Source organism: Cryptomeria japonica, chromosome 3, assembly GCF_030272615.1.
Source record: "Cryptomeria japonica chromosome 3, Sugi_1.0, whole genome shotgun sequence".
In the NCBI taxonomy this organism is placed as follows: domain Eukaryota; kingdom Viridiplantae; phylum Streptophyta; class Pinopsida; order Cupressales; family Cupressaceae; genus Cryptomeria; species Cryptomeria japonica.
In genome coordinates, this window is record NC_081407.1 from 413,047,385 (window position 1) to 413,064,400 (window position 17,016).

The 17,016-nt window shown below is 35.1% G+C and overlaps 1 protein-coding gene across 1 annotated transcript; it reads left to right on the top strand.

The window, feature by feature from the left end:
* Nucleotides 1-2,303: 2,303 nt before the first annotated feature.
* LOC131069512 (large ribosomal subunit protein uL23) lies at nucleotides 2,304-14,860 on the top strand. The gene is made up of 3 exons (XM_058004983.2): nucleotides 2,304-2,480; nucleotides 14,138-14,501; nucleotides 14,613-14,860. Exons 1-3 carry the CDS (start codon nucleotides 2,465-2,467, stop codon nucleotides 14,695-14,697), a joined length of 465 nt encoding a protein of 154 aa, XP_057860966.1. The 5' UTR covers nucleotides 2,304-2,464; the 3' UTR covers nucleotides 14,698-14,860.
* The last annotated feature ends 2,156 nt before the right edge of the window (nucleotides 14,861-17,016 follow it).

Here is a 17,016-nt window from a genome sequence, read left to right on the forward strand (position 1 = left end):
AATGATATAACAAAAAGTGAAATCAAGTCTTGATAACTCAAGTGGCGCTATCACCAAAAGTTGTGGGTCTCTGAGGACCTGTGCCTACTCCACTCAATGGTCTTACCCCTGGATCTAAATCCCTATGAGGTGGCCCCATGGCACCGCCACTCTTTGTTTGTGCTCATCTCGATGGTTTCTGAGAATTCGAAGCATAACTGTCTACTCTTTGACTGGGAGGAACAACACTCTCATATAAACCACGCCAATGAGCTATCTCCTTCCAACACGCACCATCCTTCTAATAGTATCTCCATGAACTCCCTGTGTACCAGCATGCTCTAACAAACCCTCAGTCTATCTATATCGCTCAATGCCACTATCTCTCTTTAATGTCAAGGCCTGGATTTGAACTTGCAATAGATCGATTTGTGCCTGTAGATGTGTAATATGGGGCTCTCAGGGTATCTCTATCATCATGTGGCTCCTGAGGATCCTGTACCTATCATGGCTCTATTGCATGTTGTACCTGCACTAAGGTATCCACATGTCATTCTCTAATTACCCTCCACCTGATCAAGGGTATATCATCCTCTGAATCATATCCTCCATAACTCCCAACACCTCTAATAGTCTATATAATCCATAATGGACTACCCCCACCCTCTAAGCCTCTACATGCATCTTGACCTCCATCACCTCCTCTCCCTCCCTCTCCTCTCTTGCCATCTCTGCCACCTCCTCTACACGCATCTCTCCCGCCATCTCTGCCACCTCCTCTACCCACATCTCTCCCTCCATCTCTACCACCTCCTATAGTCGCATCTCCTTACTATATTTTTACCTTTTTTATCTCTCCATCTCCTCTTTTCTCAATGTCTCCATCTTTCTATCTATATTTATTCCTCTCTCTTTCTTTGTATTTATCTATCTTCACTAATCTCTCTCTCTCTCTCTCTCTATATATATATATATATATATATATATATATCTCCATCTCCTTCCTCTCTATTTATTGGTCTATCTCTCCCTCTCCATCTCTATATATCAGGATATAACCCCCCTCTTCTCTCTACCTCTCTAACCAATTCTCTCTCCCTTTCTATCTTACCCCTCCTCTCTATCTCCCCCTCTAACTCTCCCCATCTCTCCCTCCCTCGCTTCATCCATATCCCCTATTTATCTATCTTAGCCTCTCTATCCCTCTTTATCTCCCTCTCCCTCTCCCTCTCCCTCTCCCTCTCTCCCCCTCTTTATCTCTTTATGTATCTCTCTCCACACGCTACCTCTCTCAATATCTTTTTATATCTCCTTATATATATATCCCTCTCCCTCTGTATCCATCACTCTCTCGAGCTTTATCTCCTCCTTGACACTCCCTATCTTTATCTCTCTATCTATTTCTATCCCACTTCTTATCATCCTCTATCTTCATCTCAACCCTATTGTCATTTTTTTTCATCTATCTCTAAACATGTCTCCCCCTCTCTATCCACCCATCTCTCTCCCTCTTCCTATACCTCTGTACCTATATCTCTTCGCCTTCCTATCTCTATCTCTCCATATTTCTTCTTCCATTTATCCCTCTATCTTTATCTTAAACTCTCTTTCTCTCTCTCTCATAGTATATTTATCTTTCCATGTATATCTTTTCCTCTTCCATCTCTCTTTATTTCTCTCTTCTCCATATCCCTCTCCTTCAAAGGTTTTTAAAATGATATTTGTAAGTGGATGCATTTCTATTTAAATCTATCACTTCTCCATAGAGCCTTGTGTTTCACAAACAACTTCATTTTCTAAGGGGTCTATCAATTGACCTCATGTACTAGACAAATAGATGCAACTAATAGACCAAAATATTGCCCTAATTAACCTTCAAAACTTCTTCGGCGTAGCCATTGCACACCAAGGTGCAATTGCTAGTTATATGTTGTTTTTAGTTTGTAAAATCTTCATTAATGCAAGATTTATCGACAATTGAAAATAATAAACATATCTTCATAAATAAATGATTATAGTATCAATCCTCCTTAAATAACTTATATCTTTAACAACTGTCCTTCCTCTTTGTAATTCTTTTTCAGCATTAATTCAATAAAATCAAATTAAAAAACTATTCATTAAAATCAAATATAATAAAAAATTAGATAAAAATCAAATTACATTTTTATTTATTTAATTCATAATTATACTAATAATAATTTAATTTATTAGTCTAAATTAAATAAGTATTACTTTGAAGTAAACATTACATATCTATGTTTTTTCTTTAAAATATTCAAACCTATATTTAAAGGTATTGCTAAAAGATTACTAATTCTCCCCGGAGAATTGAATATACTTAAATTATTTGAAATTAGGGTTTTGTAAAGTAGAAGAGATTGTCTGTAAATCGACGGAGATTGTCTATAATACCCATTATCGTGTTGGTCTTGGTTCTTACCGAGGACGGTAACCACAGGTAGCGGCGGCGGCAACAGCAACAATGGCTCCTCCCAAAGGTGCCTCAAAATCTTTTGAATGTTAATTTCGTTTACTATTATGGCTTTAATGGGCGCCGATTTTTGTTTTTTTGTTATGTATTTTGTAATAAAAATCAATACTGAAGAATCATGTTGTTGATGGATTCACAAAGGACTACAAAAAAGACTGTTTGCTGTGTAGCAATTTTTTTTTAATTAATATCTCTGGAACGGAATGGATTAGCAGGGTTAGGGTTTAAAAGGAATACAGGCTTATCATGTTAGCAATGGTATGCTAATTGCACATATACGCTTTTTGGTGGTCAGAGGAGATGCATTTATATTAATATTTCAATGTTTGGATATTACACAAAAGCATAGGTGCTGTTCTGTTTAAAAACAATTTATTGCTGATACCATTCTTTCTATTGAAGTATCTGCGAGGCAAATTTTAAGGCCCCGGTTCAATAGAAGTGACACTGCACTCTTCTGTACCGAGGAGGAGTGACATAATTTCATTTCCTAATTTTAATCATTAAAAACAATAAAAATATGGAGAGAAGCAGATTCAATCTGGTGATATACCAGAGCGTCGTTCAAGAACTAGACAGTGGCCCCCCAAAAACACCTTTTACTGGTATTTTAAGGGTCTTCATGCAACTGTATGGCAATGGCTTTGCCGTATCCCTGTGTGGTTTCTGCACACAAACTTATTAGATAAGTTAGGGGTCTTGCTGCCTTTTTTCATCGAGTATCTTAATGGGAGAGTGTTGCTGACATTTGAGGTTTTCATTATACACCAAGTCTGTCCTTACAGTCGTTCCCATATTAATATAATTCTTATTTATTCAACGACCGACCTCTCTCCTTCCACTCACCCAGAGAGTCTCATCATATATTGAAGTCTTATTTATGTCTCTGTTTTGGATCATTAACTCAATCTGTCCTTAAACTCATCCTCATCTTTGTTGAGACATGGACCAGCTAGGACTCGAACCTAGGACCTTCCATACGCTGCTGGAGTGCTCTACCACTGAGCTACTGGCCCCTCTTGGACCAGTCCATCGTCGGTCCGGGTGTGGCTTGTTTCCAACACCGACACCCCCCCTTAAGCCACACCTCTCGTGTGCTCGGGGCTCCTAGCTTGGACCTGGCTCTGATACCATGTTGAGACATGGACCAGCTAGGACTCGAACCTAGGACCTTCCATACGTTGCTGGAGTGCTCTACCATTGAGCTACTGGCCCCTCTTGGACCAGTCCATCATCCGTCCGGGTGTGGCTTATTTCCAACACCAACAATCTTGCTCTTATCCATTCCATGACTATCCTCTTTATTTTCATGCATCCAGAGATTTTATCTATCTTGAAGCAAATACATTCTAATCTCCTGTTAAATTCTCCATCAAGTATGTTGTAACATTCTCCTGCTCCTTCGCTCTCTACTACCTTCTGCTATTACCAGCCTCCCTGCAAGTCATGCTGGCAATTGCACTGAACCAGGAAAAGAACTACAGAGAACACTAACTGGAAACACAGGACAATGAATGGTGCCATACCAACCAAGCACTGAAACGAAATGCTTACATCCAATGATTATATTGAAGATCTCAATAAATTGAATTAGTCTCATCTTCAAGCTTATCATAGAACCGTATTTCATGACCACTTCATATTACAAGACAAATGGGAGTGAAACAGGAAGAAAATCTGATTAAAAGTTACTTCTACTACTCTGCTAACAGCTACTTTTGTGTACGCCAACAAAGTAAATGACAGATTACACTGAATTAGGGGAGATGCCATAATCTCCTTTACACTACTTGCATCAAGTCGCGATTAACGTGCGTTTCTGTCATCACAATTATTATCTTACCTTCCCACCTCAATACTTCCAACCCAAGTCACAGGATACGACGATTTTCATGGATGAGGTTTGAATTTAATCGAATTTCAACTTCTATAAAAAAAAATCGAATTTAATTGAATTTCTTTTATAAAGCACTGCTATCCACCTCTAAACACAACCCAGCTGGTCGTGGGTATTCTTTGTATATGCTTTGTATCTATTAGGTCATGGGTGTCTCCAACTGCTGGGTTGCCCTCGGATTTTCTCCAACAAGGGTCACTATTTTGATAATTTATTAGAAGTATACATATATTTAAAAATAAACAAAATTATAGAAGGCGAATTTTATCCGATTTTTTTTTCGAATTTTTCCCTTGTCGAATTTCATCCAAATTTCATGGCTGTTGAATTCGAATTCGAATTCGAACCTTGTGAATTAGCTTCCAACAATAGTTGTATTAATCTCTATATCAGTTGACATATTAGCAGGAATGTTGGCGACCTTGATAGCAGTCCTTCCTACCTGAATAAATAAATCAAGTTTAAAAAGCTTCAGTTGATTAACATCCCTATTGAAGGAACTGATTTTCAGTTTTCCTCAAGAATGTACTCCCCTTGATTTTTAGATGTTTCCTTAAAAGGGATACCCTAGGGAGGGGGGAACAGGGACAAAATGTCCACGCCCTTGACTCACCCTCCCTCCCATATTTTGGAATTTGTAGGAAAAGAGGGAACATCCATGTGATGCCCCATCTATAAGGGGAATGTCCCTTGGCATGTCCCTCACTTGGATATGCATGAGAAATGCCATGCTGTCTTGGGGAGTCAATACATCCCCCACACGTACGCAAAGTAGAATTAATCAAAACATCAACAAATTAGTATTAGCCCTCGTTATGCTCAGATGATTGTATTGTTGTACATTTGTAATACTGCCATTTTTCACATGGCTCATTGTGGTTTGTCCTCATGCCATCACTCTTAGTATGCACAGCTTGCTTAAGGAGAAGCCACTTTTTGTTTTTCACCGTTCATCCTCATTTTTTCCTGCATTTTAAAATAATCTAAAAGCTCAAAAAAGTAGCTAAGAATTGCCCACCTTAATTACATTCAATTCTCCTATGTTAATCTTGAGTGAATTATTGGTCAGTACACAACTGTGTTGAGTTTAAAGCAAAGATAAAAAGTATTATTTAAGCATGTTGTCCAGATGCTCCTTTAATAATGAAATAAGCTTTGAGAAAAAAGGTGTCTTCTAAAATACATTGCTTCCTATAAAAATGATTTTAAATATTTTCTATATATAGAATCTAGATATATTTTAAAATATGTGTAATAAATATATTTATATAAACAGGCATCCCTGAGCACCATCCCCTTGTCATCAAAATTTCTTGGAAACTCATACAACACCTTCTTAAACCTCAATCTTGAAAACACATAAATATAAACATTACTAATTTCCCACTCATCATTACCCACACAAATGTTGTTTAGGGTTGAGTATAGCAGCTTTTGAAATAGAATGGAGTTTTAACTAAATTGTTTGCAAAGCCCATTGTTGGGCCCGAATTAAATCCAAAATTACATCTTCCTCATCTGCCATTTTTGTTGGTGTAATATTAATGCTCAATCTTGGATGTCTTTATCCTTAGTGTGATTTCACACCTATTAAATAAGTTAATATAATTTTATTCTCATCTAGGTAGCTAATAATGACACGTGTACACCTTGACTTCAGATACACAAGTGTCACCATTGCCTCTTCAATCCTTGATTGGCAATAGTAAGTTGCCACCTCTATTTCGTCAAGGACATCTCCGTCTTGGTTACATTGAGTTAATTGATCTACTAATTAGTAATAAACTCGCGAACTTTAGACATTTCATCACCTTGAGCCATGCATCCAAGAGGCATCTTTATATGTAATTTATCCATCCAATTTTATGGTTGATTTTGATTATTGATTTCCTCTTTAGTTGATTAGTAGATCTACAACCCATTAGATTTGTTGTTGCTCTACACCCCAATGCAACCTTTTTGCGAGTCCCTTTGCTGCGTGCTTGCTAGTAGGCACAACCACCTCTTTGATCACTAGGCCATTGAGGCTTTGTCTAGAGTTGTTTAGGTTCCACCTTTGAATGCGATGTCACCACCGGGCCTCCTAGGTGTTACTTGCCAACCACTAGCTAACTAAACTCTACTTCATTGAGCTTTTTAGTTTGGGAGGTTGACTTTGATGAAACTTTTCATGACCATATAGAATTTTTTTTGCAAATTGTTCTTAACATGGGTTGGAATTTTGGTGGCTTTGTAGTGGTGCATATGGTTCTAGATTTTCATTTTTTCGTTTGTCCAAACTTGCAGATTTTCATATGTTATGTTGAGCATTTCTCATTTTGAGAGTTTTTGAGTTTGCATTTCAGTTCATATGAAAACATTTTTAGGTGCATTATTTTGGAAGTTTGATTTAACATGTACTTATTGATGCAATTTAATTATTACTATTGTCTCAAAATTGTACTTTCAACACTGTCATTTTTAATTCATTAAAATTAAAATCACTAGATGGGTTTGGCAAGTGGCGGCAATAAATGCATTGAATTATAAAGCGTGCACTCATTTTTGTTGGGGAGGGGGTTTTATTATTGAGTTCTTTTCGAGGATGTGGTGTTACAGTCAATTATAAAGTTCCATTTCTTGTCTTTGGGGCTTAATAAATGGGTAATTTTGGTATTTTGTACTCCACAAACTGAAATAAAGTTCCATGCTAGGGGATCTCTTGTCCATTGTTTGACTAATTTGAGGAGTTAATCATAGTTAGTAATGAGTGTTTAAGTTCATCTTTCTTTTGCCTCCTTGGAAAGAGGGAACTTTAAATCCTAGTGAGACATACTTTGAAGCAATTTAGAGGATTCACATCTTGTCTCATCTCTTTGGACTTGTTTTTGAACCATTTACTTATTGGCAAAAGCAAATATGGGGTAACAAGAATGATAGTGTCCTATGATTGATTGGTTTTAGTGTTGTCAATAACACATTTTGTGTCATCTCACACATAGAGTGCCCTTACACTCCTCAAATCAAAATTTGGGAGATGTATGTGGATTTGATGATCCTTTATGTTGGTGTAATTAAGGTGTTGTACCTTATTAGTTCTTCATCTAGGTTCTAATTATGCCTTTTTAAAAGTTTACTTAGGGACCACATAGGACATTTCCACCTTTAGTGGACTTATCACTTTATCACTTTCCACCTTATGTGGAACTTCCACCTTTCGTGCTTTTATCATGTTATCACTTTTCCACCATAGGTGGGTGATCCACCTTTAGTGGATGTATCACACTATCACTTTTCCACTATAGGTGGGTGATAAATTTTCACTTTGCTTATCATGTCATAAGATTAAGACACTTGTCCTAATCTTATGCCTTCCTATGTTTTGTTTTGGCCTATTTAACCAAGGGGTCTCCTATGTACTTTCATCGATCCTATTGCATTCTTGATGGTAATACAGTTTATTCTCCTCATATTGATTCTCTCTTGTTATTGTGCTTTCCATTAGGCCTTTGGATTGTGGGTGGCTACCTTTATAGCCAAATCTTTCAATCTATTCTCAAATGATCTAGCTATGGATTGTCTTGAATCCCTTGATAATTTGAGAATCCTCCATATGACAATGATATAGATGAGGAACTTGCTTCTTGGGAAGACCTTGAATGTTGTGATGATAAAGAGATTTTTCTTGATGCACCTTCTCCTACAAAGATTTATGTTTTTTTGGATTGTTCGACTCTTATTATAGAACCATGATGAGGTTGAGAACTTTTCACTTGTAGCTTTGACAAATCTTTGCTTTGAAGACATTTGTCTTTCTTTGATGGCAACTTCTATGGAGTTGCATCCCCTTTCTTAGATATTATGAGAGTGCAATTTGACCCTTTTGTTCTTTCTTTGCCTTATTTCTCTTGACCCATTCTACAACACCTAAGTCGTATGCTTTACCTTCATCATTTATCATGTTGACACTTTCTGTAGGAGTACTTGATTCACAATGGGTCAAATCTTACATCTTTGTTGAGAACCATTATTATTGTCACTATTCCTAATTCTTCTTGATACTTTATTCCATAGAAGCATTAATCATTTGGGGAATTATTTTTGTATTTAAGAGTATTTCCATAGTATAGAGATATTAGAAGCAAATAAAACTAAGTTGCTAGTCTGGTTGGGTACGTTTGGGTACATCTATAAAAAAACCATATAAAAATAATAAATATATACATTTGTACAACCTAAAAACAAGAATTGAAAAAGGGGAATTATAATATAATTATTTTATATACAATTTAATAAATTAATGATATAATAATAAATAATAAAATGTAATTAAAAGATTATATATTATATAATATTAATATATGTTAATTTGAATTAACAATATAATATTAATAATTAGTTATTATACTATAAATCATAGAGCAAAAATCGTTTGGGGAATAAATGGCAAATCAAAAGTATAAGATATTTTGAAAAAATGGGGAAAAAATCATATTTAAAAATAATGTAAAAAATTGTAGAAAAAGAGATAAAAACTATTAAAAAAAATTATGATTTTCGTAGCATAGATATATAACTATGTTGCCAAATGTAGATGGGTACGATCAAATTTTTTTGAGGGACTGGACAAGTAGGATCAAAGAGCATATAAAAATCATAAATATATATTAATTATATGTTAAAAACTAAATAATATACATTAAAAATTTAAAATAAATATATTTATATTTATTAATGGTTTACAAGGATAAAAGTTTTTAAATTTATAATTCTTAAATTATTTTTATTTTTAATTTATAATTTTATTAAATTATATAATTATTAACGACACACTAATATAATACATAATAATTTTAATTTTAAAATTAATTTATAATTTTATTAATGAAAGAATTTTAAATTATATATTAAAAATATATGTAAGAATTGTCGCTAATAAAGTTTTCAATAAATATTAGAAGTTTTTAATTCAGCAATTATATGTCATAGTTTAAAATTTAAAATTTTGGATAATATGGCACGACACATTAGTTGAAGAGTGACTTGGACGAGTGGAACTCAAAATGTTTAAGGTTTTAATTTTTTAGGAATATAGTATGTCATTTAGGGTTTCACAGAAGTTAACAACATAGTAATGGCGTTTAAAATTAAAAAATTAAATGAGTGAAACATTCAACGTTGTAATTTTATTAACAAACCAAAAATATAGTTATGTGAAGGTTGTAGACACTAAAAATTGGTTTATACCTGTGTCGCAAAACCTTAATTTTTAACATGGCTTCTATGTCACATTTGATTTTCATCATGTGTTGACATTGGGTCATTCTTCCTATTCTATCTCATTCCTTTCCAACCCTAATGAGCCTATTCAATCACATTTGGTCCTAAATCATCATGATTGGCGGTTTTATCATTTGGTCCTAAATCAACCTCTATTGATAGTTATTAGTCATTAATTATCAACCTCTTCAATCTTTTTATCAAATCCTTTTCGATTATCTTTAATCAATTTCCATCAATATTCTGTCAATCAGCATTATCAATTTAAATCAATTGCAATGTCAGAATTAATCATTTTGACATCTCATTTGCCTTTATGGCATTCAATCATCTTGTCATTATCATCATTATCAATTTCCTGGTCTTATCAAAACACCTTTGGATTATGGTCTTTTTGATCATTTTTCCTTGTCAATTGTCATCAATTTTGTCAGTATTGCCAATCAGTCATTTTATTTCAGTCATAATTTGGGCCTAATTCGATATTGGGGTTGCATTCCCGTAATCATTCCATCAATTTCTTCATTTCAGTCATGTCGTCTTTATTAACATTTCTTCCTAGATAAATGGATTTATTCATTTACTCCTCTTATCCTAAGTTCACAATTAAATGATTTATTTATTTAATTGGCTAATTTGAAAATGGGGGAAAATTAATAATTTATAATTATTAATTTCCACCTCATTTCTTTTCTTCACTTAACTCTTCCACCTTCCAAAAAGCACCTCACTTCGCTTTTCATTTGAAAATGAAAGCTTCTCTTTTCTCTTTTTGTTCGAAAACGAAGGTTTTCCATTTACCTCCACTTAACTCTTCCTCTTGACTAACATGAGCCGTTGATCATTTTTCGATCGCAACCGTTCATTTCGATCTTCTTCCTCTATAAATTCGAGTCATTTTCCTTTATTCAGCAACACTTCAAACACTTGACATATGCGAATCATTTTCGTACCCTTTTGCTTTCATTTTCGTAGCTTCTAGTATTCTCGATCATCATTCATCCTTGCTTCGTTTGAGTGCATAAGGGATTGAGCCAACATACCAGCATAATTAGAGAACAAAGGAGCAGCGAGACCTTCATCAAAGGAGCTTTGATGGTTTGATTGTTCATTTGTTTATGTCGTTTACGCTTCGTTTGATGACCTTGTTGTGAATGTGCTTGACTTTACATAGTTTCGTGTATTTTCTTGCTCACAGGGTAAGCCAGGAAAGGCAATTTATTCCCGGCAAGGAAGAACATGACATCTCAAGGTTGACATTATCATCCACCCAATTGGAATATTTATTGGCATATCCTTTTTATTCTATGGCTTGGCTGGTTTTTTATCAATCTTCAATCACGGCACCGGTTTATTAAAACCCTAACCCTACCCGAAATCGGCCTATTTTAGTGGGTTGCTTTAGGATTTATGTTAGTTTTTTCCACCAGCAGATTTTTACAATTTTTAGACGCGATTTAAATGCGATTTTACAGGGTTTTAGCCACGATTAATCGGCCAAAATCGTTGACTATCAGTCAACAACTTGTCATGATTTATATGGGGAAAAAATCTGCATTTCTGGCGAGCCACGATTGTCCACAATGAATCATGACTCAATGCTGACTTTTGCTTCTTTGCTTTATTCCATCAATCAATTTTAGTCATAGTTTAACATCAACATTTAGACACATGAGTAGTTTTTAGAGACTTTCATTCAATTCCCTTCAATCACCATAACTTTAGTGGGAATTCAACAATTTGACAGCTCTAGGTTTTTTCCGTCCAAAAGGAAGACGCATTGTTTGCTGTAGGGGGACCTTCTATAACAATTGCCATACAGCATTTTGCATCGAGATTCTCTCTTTTATGTGGAGGCACTCATAGGCCTTATCCTACAGAAATTTAAGAGGCTATTACATATTTTCTCTCTTTGGAATAGAGGCTTTTTCTATGGGTTTTCTTATCTTCTCTTGGAGGGAACATATTGTACATGGTTATTGTTGGCACACCATTCTAACGTGTCTCATTTCTCTAGGCTTTGTTCCTGTTTGTGCATTTGACCCTTTCTCACCTACTATTGATAATAAATTTGAGATATCTTGGATTGGGTTCTTTGTGGCCATTGCCTAATAGTTTGGCCTTTCCTTGGGAGAAATTAAGCCTTTTAGGTTTTCAGAGATTACAAGGTCATTGGAACATGTCTTTAGTTTCATGGTTACTCTGAGTTCCCACATCCCCACAAAAATGAAGATATGCAAGGTCTTGAGTTTGTGGGTGTTGGCAGATCTTGATATATCTTATGTGTCAAATAATTCATCCTTGAAATTCTTGGAATGCCAAAGTTGCCTTTCTTTGGGGGGATTTTGAAACCCAAGGGGACTTGGAACCAAGTTCCAGGTCTGCTTGAAATCCCCACACCGCATGTCTCCTTCCTTTTCTTCTTGGATCTTGAAACTCTAGAGGGATTGGAAACATAGAACAAGGTTCCAAGTCCTTATATAATCCCGAAAATCAACACGGTTCAAAAGGGCTAAGCTCCAAGTCATTTTGCCATCCCAAAACTTGACAAGGTTCTTAGGGTGTGAAGTTCAAAGGTTCCAAGTCCTTTGGCAATCCCAAAATCTAACAAGTTTCTAAGCTGCCAAGTTGCAAGGTTTCCAAGTCCCTCAACTATCTTGAAACTTGACAAGGTTCTAAGGCTCAAAGTTCCAAGGTTCCAAGACCTTTTGCTATCCTAAAACCCCATTAAGTTCCAAGGCTCTAAAGTTCTTCCACAATATTAGAATCCCATCAAGTTCTAAGATTCCAAGTTTTCCTGCAGTTTGAACCTGACAATGCTAAGGTGCCAAGATCTAAGGTTCTAAGTCCTTTCGCAATCTCAAAACTCCATCAAGTTCCATGATTTTTAGTGCTCTTAAAGTTTCAAAACCCAACATAAAATTTTGGAAACCAATAAAACCCTTAATAGTTACTTCTACATACTCCCCCTATCATTTTTGGATGCTATTAATGCTTTTAGAAAAAAGGATATGCTTAATATGTGACGCCTGATAATGTTCTTATTCAGAATTTAATAGTAATATTATTAATATAGACTGCAATATGTATGACAGTTGTACTTAACTTCATATATATTCATAACATATGAGAAGTTAGTATACTCGTAACCTAATCCTTGCTTTTTAGCTAATGCCTACACTAGGATTGGATGTTGAATTGTTAGGGAAAGGTGGTATTAATATCTCGCAAGGTAAATAAGACCTGTGGTGGAATGGAGATGTGCTACATCATACAAAGACAATGGATAAGGCCTGCGTTGGAATGGGCATGTGCTACATCATACAAAGGCAATGGATAAGGCCTGCGGTGGAATGGGCATATGTTACATCATACAAAGGCATTACTTGTGGAGGATGGTTTTCTGGTGCCCTAACAAAGGTACTTCCCAATCTCCGCTAAGATTGATCATTAGGATTGATTAGGGATTAGACCTGGCTATGTTGATTATCCCTTGTATGATCTATGTTCATTGTTCCCTAGAGCTAACAAATGCATAATAAAATATAATAAGTATGACCAGATGTGTTTAATTGTTGGAAAATAGGCTATCTCCTGATAGGGGACATTACAACAAGATTCAAATCCAACCAATTCAGTGGATAAATCAGTAACATTATCATGCTGTGATAATATGCTATCCTATTAACATAACAAGGTTTAAACTCTGCCAAATAACAGTTCCGCTTGCATTCCTGCTGAGGCCTGCATCAGTAGGACATGCTAGCAAGTGCCTTGTTAGCATATCTCTCTTTGTAGGTGAAATAACAACCTGAATTTGAAAATCTCGCAAGTCTAAAATTCCTAACCAGGGAATGAATTCTATAAAAATGACCTGTATTCGATTCTTATTACCAGTGTCAGTGTTGTTCAAGGTGCATATTGATATAACTTTTTGATTCAAAATCTGTTAACAAGGAAATCCACTTTTGTCCATGAATCAGGTCAAATTGTGTTTCTTCTTCCTCTGCCATTTTATTAATTTGAAAGTTTTACCTCTCCCTTAAAACTTCAATGCAACCTTCCAGCCCCTGTAGCATCTAGGTTGCTTCTCAACACACCATTGTCATGGCCACATTTCCAAGGAGAAGAATATCAGCCTTTACACCTCCATACTTTATTTTGTCATTACACTTCTTATTTTAAATTGTAATATAAATATAATTAGCAACCACAATAATGTAAATTTATAAAGTTATAAACATATGAAATGACGCTGTTTTCTGCTCATATGTTTTGTTAACTATTTTCACATTGTTCTAGATTGATCTAAATATTTGATTTCCCTGGATGATAAAATGTATTTTGTGTTCCTTCTAGATGGTTCTTGTTTCTTCTATGGACCCTTCCTTTTGATGAACAAATTTTTCAATATTCCCTTTGTTTTGATGATATAGAACCGCTATATTGTAATTTCTGAATTGTAACCACTGCCTTCCACTTACTTGTACACATGAAATTGACTTTAGGCACCTCAAAGAAATCTGACCCAAAGTCACAGGCACAAAAGGCAGCAAAAGCAGTCAAGGCAGGTGCAATTACCATAAAGAAGAGGACCAAGAAGATCAGAACTTCCGTGACATTCCACAGACCAAAGACACTGAAAACACCCCGAAATCCCAAATACCCTCGACTCAGTGCTCCTCGTAGGAACAAACTTGATCAGTACGAGGTTCTGAAATACCCCCTGACAACTGAATCTGCAATGAAGAAGATTGAAGACAACAATACCCTTGTATTCATTGTTGATGTACGGGCAGACAAGAAAAAGATAAAGGATGCAGTGAAGAAGATGTATGACATTCAAACAAAGAAAGTGAACACTTTAATCAGGTTAGTGTTATGGTTTTCAACTCTAGTTCAGAATTTCTTTATAAAGTTATATTATAAAAATGCTTTCTGATCTGGTGATGGACTGATTGTTGTCTTGTTGTCTGTGTCTAGGCCTGATGGCTTGAAGAAGGCGTATGTGAGATTGACACCAGATTATGATGCCTTGGATGTAGCAAACAAAATTGGCATCATTTAAACCGACAGACACTTATAATTGAAGTTTCAATTTCACTTGCTTTGAAACATTGTTTCTCGTTTATGTTTGAAAGGCTTTTACATTCTATTTGAAGCATACTGTTTAGATTGTGAACTTGTGTACTACGACACTTGACACTGTTAATTATGAGGATTTTTTTGCATTCTTTTTTGGCAAATTATTCAAAATGATAAGTTCATAATCAGGTTTTATTTATTTGTTTGTTACTTTCTCTCAAAGTTCTGTAATAAATGTTTCAACGAAAGTCTTGATATACTTCGAAGAAGTTCTAACTTTGTTCCAGTTCCCTTTTCTTTGTTTTAAATTGTCACTATCCACTTTATTTTAGCTGCACAAATTCAGTTTTTATTTTTATATTGCATTACTTACATTTTTGTTGGTAGCACATTGGCGCATTTCTTGACTAACTAGTACAAAGACGGGGTGGAGCTCAGTAGGACCCTGTTTTGTTTCTATCAAGTATTTGGGACTTACAGTAACCATGCAAGATTTTTTCTTTAAATTCTTTTCTGTGGTTAAAACATCTGTGAGTTTCAAGGAAATGATTGGTCCTTGTTCTTCATAACACTGTTTAGGAAACATACTGCAATTCTTATTAATCAATGACTCTGTCTCTTGGAGTAGCTCTCCTTCAAGTCATATCAAGTTCGAATCATCTCTGTTTTTTATGAGGTTGTTTTGAGTTGCTAATTTCAAAATTTACATTTCTATTAAGGCTGAATCATCTTTGCAAGGTTTTTAGCTGTTTAGCCAAGATTGTTTCCATTCCACCTTTCCTGCTGGAAGGCAAAATTAACACTCTCTCTATGCATGGCCTTAGTGGAGAATTTCTGTGTCAACTTATATATGGTGATAATATCCTCCTAAGAATGATTACTTTATGCTGAAGCTTTTCGTATCCTCTTTTGAAGAGGCTTTAGTGCCTCCTTTCAGCAAATTGCTTGCCTGTTCCAAAACTTTGCTCCAGACTTCCAGGTTTTGAATTCTAAACTGGAATCTTTTGGTCTGGATCAAGGCTTTGTTGTAGAGCCAGATTCTTCTAGTGATTGATCATAGGATAATACTCATGTTTGGGGTGCTTTAATAAAGTTAAAATTGATCTTTTTGCTTTGAAAGAGTCTTTCACAAAATAGTTCATGTACAATGCTTCGGTTGCAGTGTTTGAAAAATTTAAATAAAATACTACATCAAGGGTTGCCTTCCTAATCTTATCAAGGATACCCTATAATTAGAGTTCTTATTGGAAAATGATTAGAGTTTTAGCGATATGATGACATTAAACTGTACTTGGTTTTTTATTCGTCGAAGGAGTACATTGTAAAAATGGATTCCAATCTTCGTTTAAGTATTATTTGACCATATTTTAAAGACAGCATAATGATACATTTCCTGTTTTAAAAAAAAAAAAAATCGATACATTCTCTAAGACCAAGTATCAATTATAGGAGAGAGGTATGGCACCCAAACCATCAAAGGCATAGATCTTAATTCTTTTTTGGTGGTCTGTGGTTGTTAAGGCTACTTTTAGTATATTTCGTATATGTTGCCATGTCATAAACAAGATTGTTTGGCCACCCAAACATGGGCATCCCATATAGTCTTCATACAACCTATTGGGAACTCTTAAAAGCTTATCAAACGTTAGTCAAGATTCTAATGTAACATCCTTCTAATATGCTCTTATATGTCATAAGTAACAACCATCATGAAAAGGAAAGGAAAGATCTTTTATAGTCTACTATGCCAGCAATCTGTATATAGGTCTACAGATAGTTCCTAGCAATATGGGACTACCCCATACTCCCTTGCAAGAGGCAACTAATTGCACTACAAACTAGGCATATGTTGTTTACCCCAATGGGATTTGAACTTGTAACCTCTCTTCCAAGGGCACAAGTTTCCCACCACTAGGCCAACTTGATTATAGATGTTCTTACACACATGAGCAAACATGACACCTCAATGTGTGGCACTTCATGTGACAACAAAATCACTAAAAGCCAAAGTAGTGCCAACTCAAATTGGGATGCTAAGTTTTTCAAATCGGGGCAAAAGGAGACAAATATTTCAAATTCACACATTTTTCTAATTATCTTAAATATTATGAAATTTGTATATTTTATTCAATATTGAAATGCAATTCCCTAGTCCCCTATGCTTTAAAAAATCCTCATCTCTCCTAAGGATGACATGATCCCAAATTATTTCTTGTAAATCAAAATATATATTACAACCTCTTTTTTAAATACAAATTTAAATACATGCTAAAATAAAAATTATAAGTTTTAAAATATCCTC

Bases quoted from the DNA above. Each gene is read 5' to 3' on its own strand.
- LOC131069512 (XM_058004983.2), top strand. The intron at 14,502-14,612 runs GTTAGTGTTATG...GTCTGTGTCTAG, and splicing joins AAAGTGAACACTTTAATCAG to GCCTGATGGCTTGAAGAAGG.